The sequence below is a fragment of the Triticum aestivum genome, chromosome 5B, assembly GCF_018294505.1.
Source record: "Triticum aestivum cultivar Chinese Spring chromosome 5B, IWGSC CS RefSeq v2.1, whole genome shotgun sequence".
Lineage (NCBI taxonomy): Eukaryota > Viridiplantae > Streptophyta > Magnoliopsida > Poales > Poaceae > Triticum > Triticum aestivum.
In genome coordinates, this window is record NC_057807.1 from 304,396,207 (window position 1) to 304,416,818 (window position 20,612).

Consider the following 20,612-nt stretch of genomic DNA (forward strand, 5'->3'; position numbering starts at 1 on the left):
CGCCAGTGAATAATGTCTTTGGCCGGTAAGAAACCAATCTTGACATAATCTTCGAGCATTGCCTTGGTAACGATGGATGGGACCCAGTCGCATGACATAACGGTCTTGGTCATGATTGGGTGCATGGCCTACACAAGGCGATTCAAGATGTTATTAAACCGGCAGATATATGGCGAGTTACAAGTTATTGTTTAAACCGCTATACAAGGATAAAAGCTATGGAGATCCAGTTTCAGAATATGCGGATTGTTAAACCGGAGGATTAAATTATGAGGATGAATAAGCCAGCTTTCTTAAACCGAAAGGATATGGCTGGATTATTGACTTAAGTGGATGATGGCGGCTTAAACGGGGCCTAATGTTATATGATGGGTCACGGTTTATGTCATAAGCCGCCATGGCTGTCTTGGTGCTTGGAATCTATCAAGTGAAAATTTTGCTAAGTGGTGGACAAGCAAATTTCACAAGTTAAAGCTATTATTTCAGATCTATGGCAGTTCAGAAAAGATAGTGAAATTAAAACCTAAGGTGGCGGCAGTGAAAAACTTTGATGCTCTGATGTGGTCTTTCATAGAGAGATGCGATTCTAATAATGAAAATGATGGTAAAACTACTTCTGCACAAGATCTACGGCCTATCTAGATTAAAAGTGGTCATAGTTGAAGAAAGCAATGAAGAACAGCAAGAACACCGACGAACGGCCCGAACCCTAATGCAGATCTGAGATAAAGGGGGAGGTGCACTTACAAGTGATGAGGATCAGTGGTGGCGCGCCGGAGTTCTCTGGTCCAGTCAGGTCGATGCAGCGGCCTGAGTTGACGCAGCGGTTGGAGGTCGCGATGGCGGGACTCGAGCGCTGGTGCGGCAGTGCGAAGGAGGAAGATGAAGGAGGAAGCGAAGGGAAAATGATAAAGACCCCTGTCCCTATTTATAAGGGGCGAATACAAGGCATGCATGAGAATCGAGGAGGCCGAAATCATCATGTGGCTGTGTGGACGCCTTGATTTTTGGGATGCTTATTAAGATAAGGGTCAGTTAAGATGTTCTGGGCCTCCTGCAGAGTTAATGCAAAATGACGTCATGTCGGTTTAAGAAGATTTTGAGAGCTGACATCATGGCGGGTTACAACAAGTGATGCAGATTCTTACAAGTCAGGTATTGAAGATTGATATGAACAAGTTCAAATCAACCTGGGGCCTAATGTTGGGATATAACTACTGGGTATGAACCTCCCAGGAGGGGTCGGGTCATACCACTGGCGACTATCAATGAAGATGGTGGGTGATAGCAAGCCCTTTGACGGCCCAAGACCCAGAGGCGACTTAAGGCCCAAGGGGATGAACCGCCATATGAATGACTTGTATTGTAAGGCGGGTTTAGTTAGTCACCTGTCAGGACCCCGACTCAATGCCACACCGATCTAGCATGTAACACATCATATCACTTTGCGGCCTCACGCACGGTATTCCCACGGGTGCCACCTTACCTGGCCCGGGACCGTTTGCGCCTTTTGGCTCACGTATATGATAGTGTCGCTAGCATCCATATGACAAAGAACCCGGGCTGACATGGCTAGTCGTAAACCCAAAGTGGCACAAACTTACAGGGACAGGCATCCATGACCCAGCATCGAACGTGTCGGTCATCAGCGAGTGAATCCAGGCTGTAGCACTGGGCTAGCAGGACTCCGGTATTCATCGCGTGACATTTCCCCGAAGGGACAGACACAGGAACGAAGAAGGACACATGCCGGCCAGCCTAAGTGTTCCGGAGCAGCAGCAAGCTACCATGGCTCAGTGGAAACACTAGGAGACATTTCCCGGTAAGAGAGGCTACTAAGGATAAACAACTAGATAGCCAGATCCCACACATACCAAGCATTTCAATAACATACACACAATATGCTCGATATGTGCAATTACAACATGGCATCACAACATGACTCTACGACACAAGTAAATATTCAATAGGCTCCGAGGAGCGAGATATTACAAACATGGGTCTCATGACCCAACAATCAGAGCATACAAGTCAAGCACAAGCGGAAGCTATCATGTCTGGGTACAGACATCTATAAATGAAAAAGGCTGAGAAGCCTGACTATCTATCAGATCCTGCCGAGGGCACAAGATCGTAGCTGAGGTAACAAGCTAAACGCCGAAGTCCACGCGAAACTACTAGTGAGACTGAAGTCTCTCTGCAAAAACATAAAATAGGCAAACGTGAGTACAAATGTACCCTGCAAGACTTACATCAGAACTAACTACATATGCATCATTATCAACAAAGGGGTGGTGGGGTTTAACTACAGCAAGCCAGCTTTGACTCGGTGGCTATCCTAAACTACGACTGCGAGTAACTCTTTTGAGGTGGCGCACACGAGTCCACATATTCACCATATCAATACACCACTATGGAACCGCTCCCGTCTCCCTACGAGAACGCCATCCATAGCACTCATGCTTATCTTGCGTATTTTAGGGTATCCACTTTCACTTGTCTATGAACTGATATAAGCAACCCAGAAGTCCTTTTCCGCGGACACGGCTATTCGAATAGATTAGGTTAACCCTGCAGGGGTGTACTTCTTCACACACGCTCTCACCACTTACCGCCGTTTACACGACATGTACTCGGCAACCTTCAAGCGGAAGCCCAACGTGGGTGTCGGCCACGACCTACCTAATCACCTAAGTCTCTAGTCCAGGTTTATCGCCTATTCGGGTTCCATCCATGAGGAGATCCGGCCGGAGTTTCGCTCACAGCCCCAAACGATGTGAACAGGGTTCCCGAGACACCAAACGGGCGCCCGGTACACCGTGCCACGTGCCTACCGCATCACAGCCCACCCCTACGGTCAGCGCTGCCCACGGCCTCCAGCATACTACAAACACCAGAAACTACTTGCAACTCCTGGACAGAGGACAAGGGTGATCAAGAAGCCGAGAGGGTCCATTGGTTTCGGGCCCAATGCGTGGTAGTAGCTGAATCATGGATCACAAACACAGAACTCAGTTCCTGAGGACGGCTGCAATGAGACAACCCACCATGTACTCCTACATGGCCTCTCACCGCTACCTTTACCAAATCGTATTCACACACTTAGCTCACACACAGTAGGACATGTTCACACACCTCTGATTCATCCCCGATGAATCAGACCTGACTCAACTCTAAGCAGTAGCAGGCATGACAAACAAGCATGAATGAGTAGGCACAACAGGGCTCAAACAACTCCTATTCATGCTAGTGGTTTCATCTATTTACTGTGGCAATGACAGGTCATGCAGAGGATAAAGGGGTTCAGCTACCGCAGCAAGTAACAGATGAATCGTTGTTGTCCTAATGCAGTAAAAGAGAGCAGGAGCGAGAGAGTGGGATTGTATCGGAATGAACAAGGGGGTTTTGCTTGCCTGGCACTTTTGAAGATAACATTGAGTCTTCATCAGTGTCAACGATCACATCATCGGTATCACGTCTATCGAGAGGGGACAAATACCGGCAACACAGAAGGGAACACAATCAATGCAATGCACAATATGATGCATGATCATGACATGGCAAAATGAATGTGTTTTGGGCTAATGCAACTAGCAACAGATTAAATGAAGTTGGTTTGAATACAAGACTCAAATTCAAACTCCATATGTGATTATTCAAATGCCATTTAATTGATTTGTGCTAAACAGCAGCTATGAGTTGTTCTAACATGCATGAAAATGGTACAGATGGATTCCTTGAATTTTTCTGATAATTTTTCATATATAAATTATTTAATTTGGAGTTACGGTTAATTTTCTATGATTTTTAGAAGTTTTAGCTATTTTCTGGAATTTATAAATCATTTTTGATTTATTTTAATTCCAGAAACAAATACTGCGTCAGCATGACGTATTAGTGACGTCAGCAGGTCAACGTGGCTGGTCCAGGTCAAACCTGGCCAGTGGGGTCCACACGTCAGTGAAATTAGTTTAGTTAGAATTTAATTAAACTAAACTGGGTTAATTAACAGGGCTGGGCCCCACCTGTCAGTGAGTCAGTGGGTTAGCTAAAATTTAATTAGCATCTAAACTAGATTAGCAGGGCCCCGGGCCCACATGTAAATGACCCAGGGGAGGTCAAACCCCTGGTCAACAGGGCCTAACACGCCGGCGGTTCGTCGCCGGTGGCAACAGGCGCGGCGGAGGGCTCGGGTTCGCTCCTCCGGCGTCCAAATGGACGGAGGAGAGCGGCTACGGAGAGCTGGAGCTCACCCGCGCCCGTTTCGGCAAGCGGCAGCAGCTAGGGCGGCCGGAGACGATGGCCCCGAGCTCGGCAGTGGCGGCCGGAGCTCGGCGTGCTCGGTTCGGCGTTACACGGCACGGCGAGGTCAGCTGAGGGCCTCTACGGATTACTGGGGTCGTCAGGAGCACTCGAAGGCAACGAGCGCAGATGGAGGAGCCCCAGGAGCACGAAGCTCACCGGCCATGGCGGACGGCGGCTTCGGGTGCTCATGGGCGGCGGCTACAGGCGCGCCGCGAGAGAGAGAGGTGAGGGGAAACGATGGCAAGCTCACAGGGAGGCAGCAGGGTGGCTCAGTGGGCTCGGAGACGCGCCAGACGTCGCGAATCGACGGCGGTGAGCTTCGGTGGCCGGCGACGGAAACGACGATGGTGCAGCATTGCAGCGCGTTCGGGCCTCATGGCTCGGTGGAGAGGAGGAGGGGGTCGAGGCGGAGCCTCTGGGCTAGTCGGGGGAGCGAGGGAGGCCCGGTGGCCGTGGTTATGGCGAGCGGCGGCGACGGCGACTCTCGGTCATGGGGGGAGAAGCAGAGGAGCGAGGAAGGGAGTCCAGAGAGAGCGAGGGAGAAGTGAGAGGGGGATCGGGGAGGTGCGTGGCGTCACCAGGGCGTCGAGGAGGAGCCAGGCAGGCTGGGAGGGAGGAGGTGGCCGGGGCGCGTGGCCGCGCGCCACCGAGCAGCTTCGGGCGAGGGGGGAAGACGACAGGGGGTAGCGGTGGCGGGCTGGGCCGCTGGAGGAGCTGGTCCAGGCTCTGGTGGGCTGCACGGGTAAGCTGAGGTAAGTTCTCTCTCTGCTTTTATTTTTTTCTTCTGTTTTGTTTTATTTAACGTATTTTGCCACTGTTTTGAATTTAAAATAATTCAAACAATGCCAAAAATTCCTCTGAATATTTTATATTGCTAGATGGACTTTTCCAAAAGCTTATAAAATATTTCAGGGGTATTTGAAATTATATTCTAATTATATGAATATAATTCAAATTCAAATAGCTAATGAATTAAATCCAAAGTCCCAAAAATAATTCCTTAAAAATGTTCAATATTTTGGTTGGGACCAGAATCCTTACCAAAAATTATCAAACATTTAAGAAGAGCATTTTGGAGCAATGAATGAGATTTCTAGGGTTTTTGCCCTTCTTTTATTTAAGTTTTTGAGGCTTCCAAAATTCCTCAGTTCAAGTTTCGAAAATATAGACATGATGCACACATGAAGCTAGCCTAGAGCACTACCAGCAGCTAGGGATGTGACAACTCACCCCCACTAAACAAGAATCTCGTCTCGAGATTCAAGCGTAGGGTAAGGGGAAGGGTAACGCAGACTAGTATAATCTTCACGATCCAGGGTGCACTTCATAAGAGCGTTGAATCAATCACCATCTTTGTCTTGTCGTCTTGTTCTGAGAACTCCAACTAACATGACAAGAAGAGGGAAGGAAAACTCTAGAAGGATCGATCTCCTCGAAGATCGAACAACTTAGGATCAACTCATGGTTTGAGACATGGAAATATCTCTCAAGCTGGGAGACGAAGCACACCTCTAGAGGAATGGAGTGGAACAGATGACGAAGGTTCACTAGGTAGACAACGATTCCACACCTAAAAAGGTGGTAAACGATTATCAATGTAGCGAGGAGTTGAGTTGCCATGATACCACAACGAGGCACCTTAGGGACGGTGACTCGTAGAAATATCCCCTTAAGTGGCAAAAAGAATTACCTTTGATATAGAGATCATTTAGACTCTCTATATCAGCCTAAGGCAAATCACATCAATCGATTGGCGGGGGTCGGTAGAATGGCATACTCGGACTTGGATGATGTGGATTACCTTGTTGAAGACAACGTAATGGATGAATTTGCTTATCACCGGAAATGGAGGAGACCCATGGTAGAATGACACATTGGCGGTGCAAGCTGGGAACAAAATGCAAATGCTGGGAATGATTCTGGTAACTGGGGAAGAACCCAACAATAGGGAGTGAATTCACTGTCTGAAAAGGTCATAGCATTGCCGAGGAAACTGAGAGGAATCCCAGTTAGTGCCGATGATAACACCTAGCGCTTGTGCGTGCTCTCAAGAACTTGAGCATTTCCATATTCATCAAGGTTTTACCAACATCCGTGTCAAGGATCCTGGCAACACAACATACCACCATGATGAACAACGATGGACGATGAAGATGCATAGGAAGATAACATCAACTCAGATTTCACCCTAGCGAGGCCAAGGAAACAAAATCTGGATGATCGACCGAGAGACATTCAGCACTCCGCTTCCAATGTTCTCCTTGACGTGCTAGTGTAACCCATTCATAGATATGGTTTGATAACTAGAACATCAGGTAAAGGTCGGACTTCGGAAGCAATAGAATCCATAAGGAATAGTTACGGAGGTAAATCCTACGAAATCCTTATGGGGAGGTGGCCAACTTCCTCAAACAAGATACTACAATGATAGGTCTTCCGGCTGGGTGTGTTGGCCACGACATCCACTTTACCGGTTATCGAGGGACCAATATTATAGTTCTTGGGAAATGTTCCAACCATCATATCTGCCTGAGATTCAGATCTGGTTGGTGTCAGGATATTCCAGACTCATCGAGTCTAGGAAGAAAAATGAAAGTTTGCAACACAAATCGACGAGATGACGTTGCGAGATTCTCGAGGGACGAACTGCGATAGCAAGCTCCAAAACATGAGCTGGTTCTGCTAAAACATGTGAACACGCTGTCCTAGACAAACATTATCACATGGTAGTCTTACAATAAAACACTACCGAGTTCAGGTGGGGAATCATAATTGAGGATATTGAAGTCTTGTGCATGACCTAGGATTAGCACATCAACTCCTTTTCCATGAACAAATCAATCAGTGGCTTGGTGTGCTAGGATATACATATGGAATGGAGGTTGCAAGTCTCCGAACCACAGAATACTTCGCACGTATGCATGACTGATTTGGGATGATTCCAAAGGAAACAACATTGACTTTCTCGAGTCCACGGCGGCAACTTGCATCCAATGCACATGAACTAGAGGAAGTCTCTCCTTACATCCGAACATATGCTTCATGAGCTAGCATGAACAAATGCTTTCAAAAGTTTCCAACACTAGCTTAATGCTCAGCAAAATTATGGAGAAGGCAAGGATGTTGTCAATGGGCTCAACAACAATTCATCTGGGTTTCCTTTCAAAAGGAATTCCATAGTTAAGTGAACAAGTGATAGCATTGGTCAGACCCAAAAGATATAATGGTGTATGCTCGAAGGATCAACCACGAGTAAGACAACATTACGAATATCGTTGGTTCTGGTCTAATTGGATGATAGCCCATACTCAAATCAAAGATGGGGTAAGACAATAGGCCCAACAACTGATCACAGGGACCAATCGATGAAGATATCATCTTTCTTCAACACACACTACACAAGGATATCCCTTTGGAACGAACTAAGTCAGGCAAGCTTTTATCTTCCAACTCTCCAAGTTGTTGTCTAGCTTAACCCACTAGCTCCGAGATATCCATCACAGATTCTTGGAGAAAGGGTGGTTCACAAGAACCTGACTTGATCACGAGCTCAACATAGCAGTCAGGTGACAACCTGGTAATACTTCCGAGAAGACATTCAGAAAATCACGAACCACCGGTATGTTACTAAGCTCGAGAACAACCTCGCCTTTCAGGGCAAGACGATATGATCAAATGAGCGAGGACTTGACAAAATCCTAACTCATCAATCGAAATGTGCACCAGGAAGATGGACAAGGTAGCACGATCAATCTTAGAATGATGATTCAAGAACCAACACGTTAAGAATGAGGTTATTGTCCATTTAACTACCAAGCAACGAGGTTGCTGGGAGTATTGATTTCACACATCACAATTCATTTGTCGGTATTCTGGCTGCATCAACACGAGGGCCGAGGAATGACTAATGATGGTGAGAAGTATCACTACGTCAAAATTCATGAGAGTTGGTGCAGTTCTCATGACAATTCTGACATAAAGGGGGTAATACTCCAGGGTAGAACAGAACCAAAAGCTGAATTGGCATTTGATCTGCGGAATACAACTACTTTGACCCAATCCTAGATATGGATGAGGTACTGGAGTTTGTTTCTCATATTCATCCTGAATGGAAAGGCTTGACAGACCACAAGAGTAATAGGCATCGATAAACGAATGTATGCATACCCTTGACTATCAATTGATAGACGAAGGTCAGTAGACAACTAAAGAGGGACAACTCAAAGGAACATATAATTTTCTGAGTTGTGGATGCATAGATTAGTATGTCGAACGAAGTTCAACATATTTCTTCCGGATAACCCATGCAGAAGGGTAGAACTGGCAGAGTCACAATTATGAATGGAGAACCCATAGAGAGCACTCCTGTTGTGATCTTTTGATCCAACAAACTTTTGCCGTAAGTGGTTCATGGTATTTGGAAGAAGGATATACCACGGACCTTGAGGACTATCGCAAAGGTTACTAATATCCTAAAGGCGCTAGCAATTACTATCAACATGAAGTAAGTAGAGTGAATCTCGGGTTCAAAACCCAGGAATAGAATACCTACTACTAAGTAGCATCACGGGATGCTTTCGAGAATGATGGCCAGAATCATCACACTGGGAACACAAATCATGGCTAAATTACTAGATGATCCCCTAAGACACCTAGGGTCATAATAATATCTCCAACATATATGTCAAGGTAACAAAGTACCTCAACTCACTGATTAGTGTGGTTAATCTGGCCCATGGGAACATTGAAACGGGAAGAAAGGATTTGCAAATGCATCAGACTACTTAGAAACCTGGGATGACTCGGACAGCATAACGGCTATAAATGCTCAGAAAAGATTTGAGACATTCACAAAAATGGTGGCATAACCACTCAGAAGCACAATATCAAGGTTTCGAGATCAACAATTAACATACGGAAGTAATAGAAACTGAACTCAAGCTTAAATCCAACAATCTATAAGTCTACGGATTAGTAACACGTGATCCTGATAGAAAGAAGAGATGGCCTAGTTCTTAATCCCCACAGGAAAGATAAGATGACTCAGATCAGAAGGCATAAGGTATAAGGAGTAAAAAGAGCCTTACGTTCCATCCCACAATCAATTCCCTTATATAACTAAAGAATTTCTAGACTCAACTTCGACCAGTTTGGCTTGATAATCCTACAGGCAGTCAAGCTCTGATACCAACGCTGTCAGGACCCCGACTCAATGCCACACCGATCTAGCATGTAACACATCATATCACTTTGCGGCCTCACGCACGGTATTCCCACGGGTGCCACCTTACCTGGCCCGGGACCGTTTGCGCCTTTTGGCTCACGTATATGATAGTGTTGCTAGCATCCATATGACAAAGAACCCGGGCTGACATGGCTAGTCGTAAACCCAAAGTGGCACAAACTTACAGGGACAGGCATCCATGACCCAGCATCGAACGTGTCGGTCATCAGCGAGTGAATCCAGGCTGGGCTAGCAGGACTCCGGTGACGGCTTAGGGCTAAGGACTCCGGTATTCATCGCGTGACATTTCCCCGAAGGGACAGACACAGGAACGAAGAAGGACACATGTCGGCCAGCCTAAGTGTTCCGGAGCAGCAGCAAGCTACCATGGCTCAGTGGAAACACTAGGAGACATTTCCCGGTAAGAGAGGCTACTAAGGATAAACAACTAGATAGCCAGATCCCACACATACCAAGCATTTCAATAACATACACACAATATGCTCGATATGTGCAATTACAACATGGCATCACAACATGACTCTACGACACAAGTAATATTCAATAGGCTCCGAGGAGCGAGATATTACAAACATGGGTCTCATGACCCAACAATCAGAGCATACAAGTCAAGCACAAGCGGAAGCTATCATGTCTGGGTACAGACATCTATAAATGAAAAAGGCTGAGAAGCCTGACTATCTATCAGATCCTGCCGAGGGCACAAGATCGTAGCTGAGGTAACAAGCTAAACGCCGAAGTCCACGCGAAACTACTAGTGAGACTGAAGTCTCTCTGCAAAAACATAAAATAGGCAAACGTGAGTACAAATGTACCCAGCAAGACTTACATCAGAACTAACTACATATGCATCATTATCAACAAAGGGGTGGTGGGGTTTAACTACAGCAAGCCAGCTTTGACTCGGTGGCTATCCTAAACTACGACTGCGAGTAACTCTTTTGAGGTGGCGCACACGAGTCCACATATTCACCATATCAATACACCACTATGGAACCGCTCCCGTCTCCCTACGAGAACTCCATCCATAGCACTCACGCTTATCTTGCGTATTTTAGGGTATCCACTTTCACTTGTCTATGAACTGATATAAGCAACCCAGAAGTCCTTTTCCGCGGACACGGCTATTCGAATAGATTAGGTTAACCCTGCAGGGGTGTACTTCTTCACACACGCTCTCACCACTTACCGCCGTTTACACGACATGTACTCGGCAACCTTCAAGCGGAAGCCCAACGTGGGTGTCGGCCACGACCTACCTAATCACCTAAGTCTCTAGTCCAGGTTTATCGCCTATTCGGGTTCCATCCATGAGGAGATCCGGCCGGAGTTTCGCTCACAGCCCCAAACGATGTGAACAGGGTTCCTGAGACACCAAACGGGCGCCCGGTACACCGTGCCACGTGCCTACCGCATCACAGCCCACCCCTACGGTCAGCGCTGCCCACGGCCTCCAGCATACTACAAACACCAGAAACTACTTGCAACTCCTGGACAGAGGACAAGGGTGATCAAGAAGCCGAGAGGGTCCATTGGTTTCGGGCCCAATGCGTGGTAGTAGCTGAATCATGGATCACATACACAGAACTCAGTTCCTGAGGACGGCTGCAATGAGACAACCCACCATGTACTCCTACATGGCCTCTCACCGCTACCTTTACCAAATCGTATTCACACACTTAGCTCACACACAGTAGGACATGTTCACACACCTCTGATTCATCCCCGATGAATCAGACCTGACTCAACTCTAAGCAGTAGCAGGCATGACAAACAAGCATGAATGAGTAGGCACAACAGGGCTCAAACAACTCCTACTCATGCTAGTGGGTTTCATCTATTTACTGTGGCAATGACAGGTCATGCAGAGGATAAAGGGGTTCAGCTACCGCAGCAAGTAACAGATGAATCGTTGTTGTCCTAATGCAGTAAAAGAGAGCAGGAGCGAGAGAGTGGGATTGTATCGGAATGAACAAGGGGGTTTTGCTTGCCTGGCACTTCTGAAGATAACATTGAGTCTTCATCAGTGTCAACGATCACATCATCGGTATCACGTCTATCGAGAGGGGACAAATACCTGCAACACAGAAGGGAACACAATCAATGCAATGCACAGTATGATGCATGATCATGACATGCAAAATGAATGTGTTTTGGGCTAATGCAACTAGCAACAGATTAAATGAAGTTGGTTTGAATACAAGACTCAAATTCAAACTCCATATGTGATTATTCAAATGCCATTTAATTGATTTGTGCTAAACAGCAGCTATGAGTTGTTCTAACATGCATGAAAATGGTACAGATGGATTCCTTGAATTTTTCTGATAATTTTTCATATATAAATTATTTAATTTGGAGTTACGGTTAATTTTCTATGATTTTTAGAAGTTTTAGCTATTTTCTGGAATTTATAAATCATTTTTGATTTATTTTAATTCCAGAAACAAATACTGCGTCAGCATGACGTATTAGTGACGTCAGCAGGTCAACGTGGCTGGTCCAGGTCAAACCTGGCCAGTGGGGTCCACACGTCAGTGAAATTAGTTTAGTTAGAATTTAATTAAACTAAACTGGGTTAATTAACAGGGCTGGGCCCCACCTGTCAGTGAGTCAGTGGGTTAGCTAAAATTTAATTAGCATCTAAACTAGATTAGCAGGGCCCCGGGCCCACATGTAAATGACCCAGGGGAGGTCAAACCCCTGGTCAACAGGGCCTAACACGCCGGCGGTTCGTCGCCGGTGGCAACAGGCGCGGCGGAGGGCTCGGGTTCGCTCCTCCGGCGTCCAAATGGATGGAGGAGAGCGGCTACGGAGAGCTGGAGCTCACCCGCGCCCGTTTCGGCAAGCGGCAGCAGCTAGGGCGGCCGGAGACGATGGCCCCGAGCTCGGCAGTGGCGGCCGGAGCTCGGGCGTGCTCGGGTTCGGCGTTACACGGCACGGCGAGGTCAGCTGAGGGCCTCTACGGATTACTGGGGTCATCAGGAGCACTCGAAGGCAACGAGCGCAGATGGAGGAGCCCAGGAGCACGAAGCTCACCGGCCATGGCGGACGGCGGCTTCGGGTGCTCGTGGGGCGGCGGCTACAGGGCGCGCGCGAGAGAGAGAGAGGTGAGGGGAAACGATGGCAAGCTCACAGGGAGGCAGCAGGGTGGCTCAGTGGGCTCGGAGACGCGCCAGACGTCGCGAATCGACGGCGGTGAGCTTCGGTGGCCGGCGACGGAAACGACGATGGTGGCAGCATTGCAGCGCGTCCGGGGCCTCGTGGCTCGGTGGAGAGGAGGAGGGGGTCGAGGCGGAGCCTCTGGGCTAGTCGGGGGAGCGAGGGAGGCCCGGTGGCCGTGGTTATGGCGAGCGGCGGCGACGGCGACTCTCGGTCATGGGGGGGGGGGGAGAAGCAGAGGAGCGAGGGGAAGGGAGGTCCAGAGAGCGAGGGAGAAGTGAGAGGGGGGTCGGGGAGGTGCGTGGCGTCACCGGGGCGTCGAGGAGGAGCTAGGCAGGCTGGGAGGGAGGAGGTGGCCGGGGCGCGTGGCCGCGCGCGCCACCGAGCAGCTTCGGGGCGAGGGGGGGGAAGACGACAGGGGGTAGCGGTGGCGGGCTGGGCCGCTGGAGGAGCTGGGCCAGGCTCTGGTGGGCTGCACGGGTAAGCTGAGGTAAGTTCTCTCTCTGCTTTTATTTTTTTTTCTTCTGTTTTGTTTTATTTAATGTATTTTGCCACTGTTTTGAATTTAAAATAATTCAAACAATGCCAAAAACTCCTCTGAATATTTTATATTGCTAGATGGACTTTTCCAAAAGCTTATAAAATATTTCAGGGGTATTTGAAATTATATTCTAATTATATGAATATAATTCAAATTCAAATAGCTAATGAATTAAATCCAAAGTCCCAAAAATAATTCCTTAAAAATGTTCAATATTTTGGTTGGGACCAGAATCCTTACCAAAAATTATCAAACATTTAAGAAGAGCATTTTGGAGCAATGAATGAGATTTCTAGGGTTTTTGCCCTTCTTTTATTTAAGTTTTTGAGGCTTCCAAAATTCCTCAGTTCAAGTTTCGAAAATATAGACATGATGCACACATGAAGCTAGCCTAGAGCACTACCAGCAGCTAGGGATGTGACATCACCGAGCTGGACACGTTGTCGTAAGCTGTCGGGCATCAACCTGTGTATATAAAGGAACGACCCGGCGGCGAGTTAGGGCAAGAAAGAAGAGATCGAGAACTAGGTCAAGCGTATTCGCTCCCTGGTAATCGAAGCCCAAGCAATACAACCCTAAACTAGAGTAGGCCTTTACCTCCACTGCGAGGGGCTGAACCAATATAAACTCTCTGTGTCCCTAGTCCCGTTTTAACCCCTTCAAGCTAACTACGTGCGATGGCTCCACACGTAAGTCCTCATGTTAGGACATTTGACGTGACAATTCCACGACACTAGGGACAATTCCGCACACCATATCACCATTATTTCACACTCGCTATTTGTATTATATTGTAATATATTCTATCTTTATTTAGGCACCACATGTCTTTTATGTTTATATTCTTCGCTATCTTGCAAAGCTATCCCTTTATGCCACTTCGTAGTTTTATTTCTCGTTTCTAGATAAAAGCATACGCTCGGTGTACGTAGGGTTGTATCAGTGGCAGATAGGATCTGAGAGAATATTGATCTTACCTTTAGCTTCTTGTGGGTTCGACACTCCATACTTACCACTTATATCTTTGGAAAGTGCTACGATGATTCCTTGCACTTGGGGATTATTAGCGACATCGGTGCTGATTTCGGTGGCCATCGAAAGGTTTTCGTGTGGGTCTGATGGTTGCCTTCGGTGATGAGAGGCAATCTACGGACAACGACTTGACGCAAATGATATCGTTGTGCAGCGGTGGCGGTTGATTTTTTAGCCCAATTGCATGTAGTTGCTAGGATCACGGAAAAGTGGTGGCGACAATACATGATTGACTTCGACGAGCGCCGAGGTGAAAATCTAGGTCTGACCCGAGTTGGTTATACCTGCCAATGGTGATGTTTTGCATCATTACTTTGTTGAAGGCATTGCTTGGATATGCATGGGCTGGTTCTTCTGGGTGAAAACCTAGAATCTGACCTATGGTAGTTGGATCCGGTGACAACGACGCTTGAGCATCGCTCCCTTCCTGAAGATGTTTCTGTTGAAAAATCTCGTTGTCCGTGTGGTGTCATGAGATGGTTGTTGCGGATATTATCATAGTTGTAGTTTGCCAATCGCTAATTTGATCTCTCCGGATTTTTTCCTCGTTTGTGTGTGTGCGCGCGCGCTGTTGGTTGTGTGCATAGTTATGGAGAGACCAGGTGCGTTTGCTCATTATGTTTGCATCCGTTTGATGCTTTATTTTGATTTAATAAGATCCACCCTTTGTTGAAAAAATAGTGCTCTTGGTATGATTAAATGTAAACCCGTTGTTGCTAACTTTTTGTAACAAGCACAATATTGTATACTTTCGACAATGCACAGGTAACCAACATAAATATTTTCATGCCAAGCATTAACATGCTCAACATCTAAGAAATTTTGAAGCACTTTCCCATGCACAAGTAAATCAATGCTACCAAACGGAGCAAATTATCATGGGATTCAACTTTACAGAGAGAATGCCAACAATGATTATCTTGTTCAATACATAGAGTAAAAGGACAGACCCAGTGTTAGAAACTCCAACACCAGGTAAGGTATAGGAAGTATTATATGAGGCAGACTTTACCCCATACAATGCAATGCAGTGAGGCCGCGTCGAAGCCTACCCAAAACTAGATCATTGTTGGCATAACTATAAAAAAACCTACACTTCTCAATTTGTACTTGATACAACAACACATGTTTTGGCATAGCAAATCAATAAACTACATATATGTCGATCCCCGGTAAAAGCGAGGGCCCATGAGATCCACACAAAGTGTAATTGACATGTTGACCACCTATTCGTGATAGAGAAATGTGTGATTATTTGAGATTTCTACTGTTCTGAAAATTTGACTGCGGCTGTAGTCTCATGAAATAATTCAAAGTAACAAAAGAATATACTACCAACTACTATTATTAAAAACAATACTAAACACAAACTTAAAGTAACAAAATGACGATTAACAACATACATAGATCAAATTAGCCGTCAATTAGGTGCAGTGCTGTAAAGTAAACTATGCCTATTTACTCATCAAACCAACATGAACAAATCCATAGACGAAAAGAAAACTAGTAGTTCATAACATAGCATTCATAGATTTGTGCAGGGAGAAAATAAAAAGAAAATCTCACGCACAACATAAGTTGCAAACCAAACTATACTTATTCTAGCATGTAGAACACGAAATAGATGAGGGAATACACGGTAGGTCCATCAGAAAAACTGATGTGCCGATCGTACTAGCAATCGCTTGTACTATACTATACTACATTTGCCGGTCTATGGCTTTCTTTATCAAATGCACAGATGTGCCTCACCTTAACATTGTACTGTACGAAAAACGGAGTTGGGCACTTAGTCATAGGAAAAACTATGTTATAGCTATGGTATGAAATTGAACTGAATTGAAAGTGCTGTTTATTTCCAGTTTTCTGGAGTCGATAAATCTGCAAAAATTATTCAAAAAAATGCAAAATTTATTTGCACCAAAATGCTGATGTACAGTGCACACTGCTGTAGCGGTTTTTAGCGGGATGTGACAACTAACAATCCCTTGCATCACAACCAAACAGAGTGACCAGTTTGCGGGCGCCTGGCAGATACTATCAGCTCAAAGCTGCGCTTGATATAACTAAGAAACTACACGCAAATCTCAGGTGTGACAATCTGTATCACTGCTTTGCAAAAAATAATGGACAAAGCTTAGTCTACATTCTGCGTTATCATTGCAGAGAACATTTAGCGGACGGTCTTTTAAGTGGTTAACTACTTCAAAAATCTCCATCATATACCTTGAAACCAGCCCAAAAAAATATCATAAAAATGAAGACACATGAAACAGATCAAGATGTTTGAAGCATGTGAAGTCCACGCTAGTTCTGCAAATCAAAAAATCTAGTATATGCTAATAATATCTAAATTGGTGGTCATGATACCAAACCATGAAGAAGTTATCAAGAACAAATAATGCCTATCAAACAATAGAATACGACAAGCACCGATTTCATCTAGCTTGAACAACAAGAACTTAGCTTTCAACCACAGATTCATCATCAATGCCGTCACTTGTTTGGGAACTTCCTGTGGCTGAAGGCATATCTTTCTTCTCTTCGCACTCAGAGACTGCTGCATTGGAAAAATGATTCTTCAGCACCATGGAGATATCTGATTCTGAAGCTCCAGCCAACTTAAACCTTTCAACAGAAGCATCAAGATTCTTCTTCCAATCACCGACAACAAGTTTGAATTCCACTTGAGAGCGCTCAAAAAGCATATTGCCCCAAAATAGGTGAATCTGTTGCCTCATCACGGCTGCCTGCTCAGCTGCCTCCTCGGGTGTCAACTCCCCTTGACCATCTGCACTGTGTTGTTTCTTTCTTTTCTTCAACACCTCATCCTTCTCGGTCGCACCAGGTGTTTTTAACTCTAGCATTCTCTGTTCTTCCACTTTCTCCCACATCTCTGTTGCAGCCCTCATCTTCTCCTCAGCACTATCAAAAAGCTTGAATGTCTCTGAAGAATCCCAGGTAGATAGGTCAACCTTGTCTGCCAACGCAAATGACCAGTGCAGCTTTGCGGTCTCAAAGTGTTGCTGGCCTAAAGCAAGAAGCCCTTCATAGAAATCTTGCTTGATGTTCAGGGCCTCCTCATACTTGTGGCCTGCAAGAGCATACCTCTCTAGCACCCAGTCATAAGCTGTCCGGAGCTGAGCAGACATGATTTCCTTTGGAGAAGATTCATCAAGAGGGATGCGCTTCCTTGCTGCACACATGTGCACATTTCCCCAGTTAAATAACGCCAAGGCAGCGACCTCCTGGAATTTTGCTGCAGCCATCTCAAATAGGGATTGGGCCTCCTCGCTGGTCACAGTTTCCTCAAGTGCTTCAGAGCACAGCTCCATTCCTAGTTCATGAAGGTCCAGATGTGCATCAGCATCGATCCCAACCTGGTTCCGGAACAGTTCTGCAAACTGAAGCAACCAATCGTCAATCTCAGCTTCCTTGCACTCAGCATGGCCACAATCTTTCTTCCCTGCCAGAGTGCTCTGTTCAGCAACTCCGTTCTCCGGACCTGGCTTTGTCACCTCAGCATTAGCTACCTCTGCAGAAATATGTGAAGAGCTATCCTCACCGGTGATCAACAACTCCTCCTCCTCCAGCTTCTGCTCTTCTGTTGGCAGTGGAGGCTCCTGCTCTGGACTTACTTCAACAATGTGCAGCCTCAGCATGGGGAGCTTAGTATCACCTTCCATTGCATCGGTGCCAACACCACAAGCCTCAGCCAATCGTAGTTCTGATGTGCAAGTGATGGTAACTAGATCACCATCAGCATCCTTATACTTCATCAACACAGCCTTGGATGATGGGAAGCGCTTCGCCACAACTTCCCGGAGCGTCTGGAAGCTGCATTTTTCAGGCATCTCCCCAAGCCTAATGTCATGGCCATACACCAGCTTGAGAGGCCTCCATCTCGTCACAACCTTCCTGTTAATGAGCGATGTCTCCGTCACTGGTTGGGTTGAGGGCACTGACAGTGCTGGCACAGTCTTCTGAGAAATATCAGCAGTTGAAGCCTTGGCAGAAGATGACGGGGAGTTGGAGAAAGGCACCAGCTTGGGCGCTGGCGAGGAATTAAATTTAGTCATCGCAGGACCTGGTTGCTGCTGCTGCGGAGGAGGCGACGGAGGCGATTGTTTCTTCGGGAAGGGGCGGGAAGGGAGGGATGGGCCAAGGCCGGCCACAACGGCCGAGGCACCGAGGGCGGCGGGGGAAGGGCGGCTGGTGGGTTCGTGGGTGGAGACGGCGGAGGCCGAGGAGGAGGACGAGGAGATGCGGGAGCGGAGGCGGTGTGAGAGGTCGATAGCGTCGCGGTGGTTGGGGTCGAGGGCGAGGAGCGCGAGGGTGTCGGCGAGTGCGAGCTCGTGGCGGCCGAGCGCCTCAAGCGCGCGGGCCCGGCGGAGAAGGGCTCGCGGGAAGCGCGGCTCGGCCTGGAGCGCGAGGGAGCACTCCTCCGCGACGGCCTTGTGGTCGACGGGGCGGAGCTGCAGGAGGCAGGCGGCGCGGTTGCTGTGGAAGACGGCGCGGTCGGGATGGCCACGCGGGGCAAGGCGGAGGGCGAGCTCGTACTGCCGCAGCGCGCCGGCGTAGTCGCGCGACTGGAACAGGCGGTTGCCCTCCTCCTTGAGCTCGTGCGCGCGGCGCAGGAGCACGCCGGGGTCCGCCTGGGCCTGGTGCTGCGCCGCCCCGTTCGCTACGGGGGGCGCGGGCGGCGGGGCCTTCTGCTCTGCTGCGGCTGGCGGCGATTTGGCGGCGGTTGTGGTGGTGGTGGCGGCGGCGGCGGCGGCGGAAGGGGAGGGCTTCTTCTTTTTGGCGCCGGACTTGCCCATGGGGATAAGTCAGGGAGGGGGAGGCGGAAACCGAGAGTGGAATGAAGGAAGTGAACCCTAACGAGACGGAGGGGTCTAGAACGTTGGGCCTAGTCCAACTCTGCTACCGTATGAACGTTTATTAGGTTCTACCTGGATTTTGGTTGGATCTGTGACTCTACTCAGCCTGACTCAGCAATACATGAAAGTTTTTGCTAAAAAAAGCAAGGAAAATATGTTACTGTATTTAGTTTGGTTGCCACAAAATCCTATAGTGCATTAGAGTCGAACCACCAGCACACCATTTAACTGCAAGCATGTATTATTACTCAGATGCTGCATGTTGTTGTTTGGTTACGTGAAAGACATGTGTTGTGGTAACCTTTTGTTCCGGTGATAAGGTTACCAACACACACAATCATAGGCACAACAACATTGAGGAACAAAGACTAAATGACCTAACACTAAACCGCGATCTAATGAACAAACATGATAATAGCACATGCATAAACAAGCAGTCATGAATACATGATAGTAAAGCACATAGTTCAGACGGATGCATCGAGGAATAGAGATGGGCCGTGTTTTCTGCACTTGGCCACCATCCTGGCGTCAGAAAGGTCGAAAACCATCACCTTGAAAATGTACATGTCAAATTCCATTTGGCAGGTAAACTTTGCACCAACATGGTCTCTTTGAAATAAGTTGGTTTCGCTAATTGTCTGCACATCTTATTTATTAAGAAGAGACAAATATAAAACATCGGTTGGCAATAGTACCCTGAAAGCATGAAACTAAAATGCAGTAATGGTGGATTCAAATTGATGGTCCAAATTTTGCTAGTTGGAAGCATAAGATGAAAATGTATATTCTTGGGCATAACCCCGCCGTTTGGGTTGTTGTTCGTATTGGCTTGCAAGGTGAATTCTTTGAGGATGGTAGAGGACCGGATCGTGAAGCGACCGCGGAAGAATTGAAGATGTTGTAATACAATTCTCAAGCTTGTGACATTCTCTTCAATGGCTTGTGCCCCGAGGAGTTCAACAAAATCAGATGCGTTGAGAATTTGGGAATCAAAGTAGTCAAGGCATTTGGTATACTTTGGTTGATATGCACGAAGGTAGCTAGCCCATCAAGGAATCAAAGTTGGATGTGCTTCAAATTCAACTTGACAAGTTCAAGATGAAGGATGGTGAAGGGGTCGCTGAGATGTACTCTGGTCACAAATGAGATTTCCGGCTTAGGAAGTGAAGAGATGACCGAAAAGTTCATCATCAAGAAGATTCTTAGAGCTTTGGATGGAAAATATGATGTCGTTGGAAATATGCCCTAGAGGCAATAATAAAGTGGTTATTATTATATTTCCTTAATCATGATAAAGGTTTATTATTCATGCTATAATTGTATTGATCGGAAACTTTAATACATGTGTGAAAACATAAACAAATACCTAGTCCCTAGTAAGCCTATACTAGACTAGCTCATTGATCAAAAGATGGCTAAGGCTTCCTCACCATAGACATAAGTT

The 20,612-nt window shown here is 46.8% G+C and overlaps 1 protein-coding gene across 1 annotated transcript; it reads right to left on the bottom strand.

Moving 5' to 3' along the window:
• Positions 1-16,508: 16,508 nt before the first annotated feature.
• On the bottom strand, positions 16,509-19,185 carry LOC123111532 (protein CLMP1). The gene has a single exon (XM_044532340.1). The coding sequence runs from the start codon at positions 19,103-19,105 to the stop codon at positions 16,748-16,750; it is 2,358 nt and encodes a 785-aa protein (XP_044388275.1). The 5' UTR covers positions 19,106-19,185; the 3' UTR covers positions 16,509-16,747.
• Between the last annotated feature and the right edge of the window lie 1,427 nt (positions 19,186-20,612).

Coding starts and splice junctions, on each gene's coding strand:
- LOC123111532 (XM_044532340.1), bottom strand. CDS start 19,105: ATGGGCAAGTCCGGCGCCAAAAAGAAGAAGCCCTCCCCTTCCGCCGCC.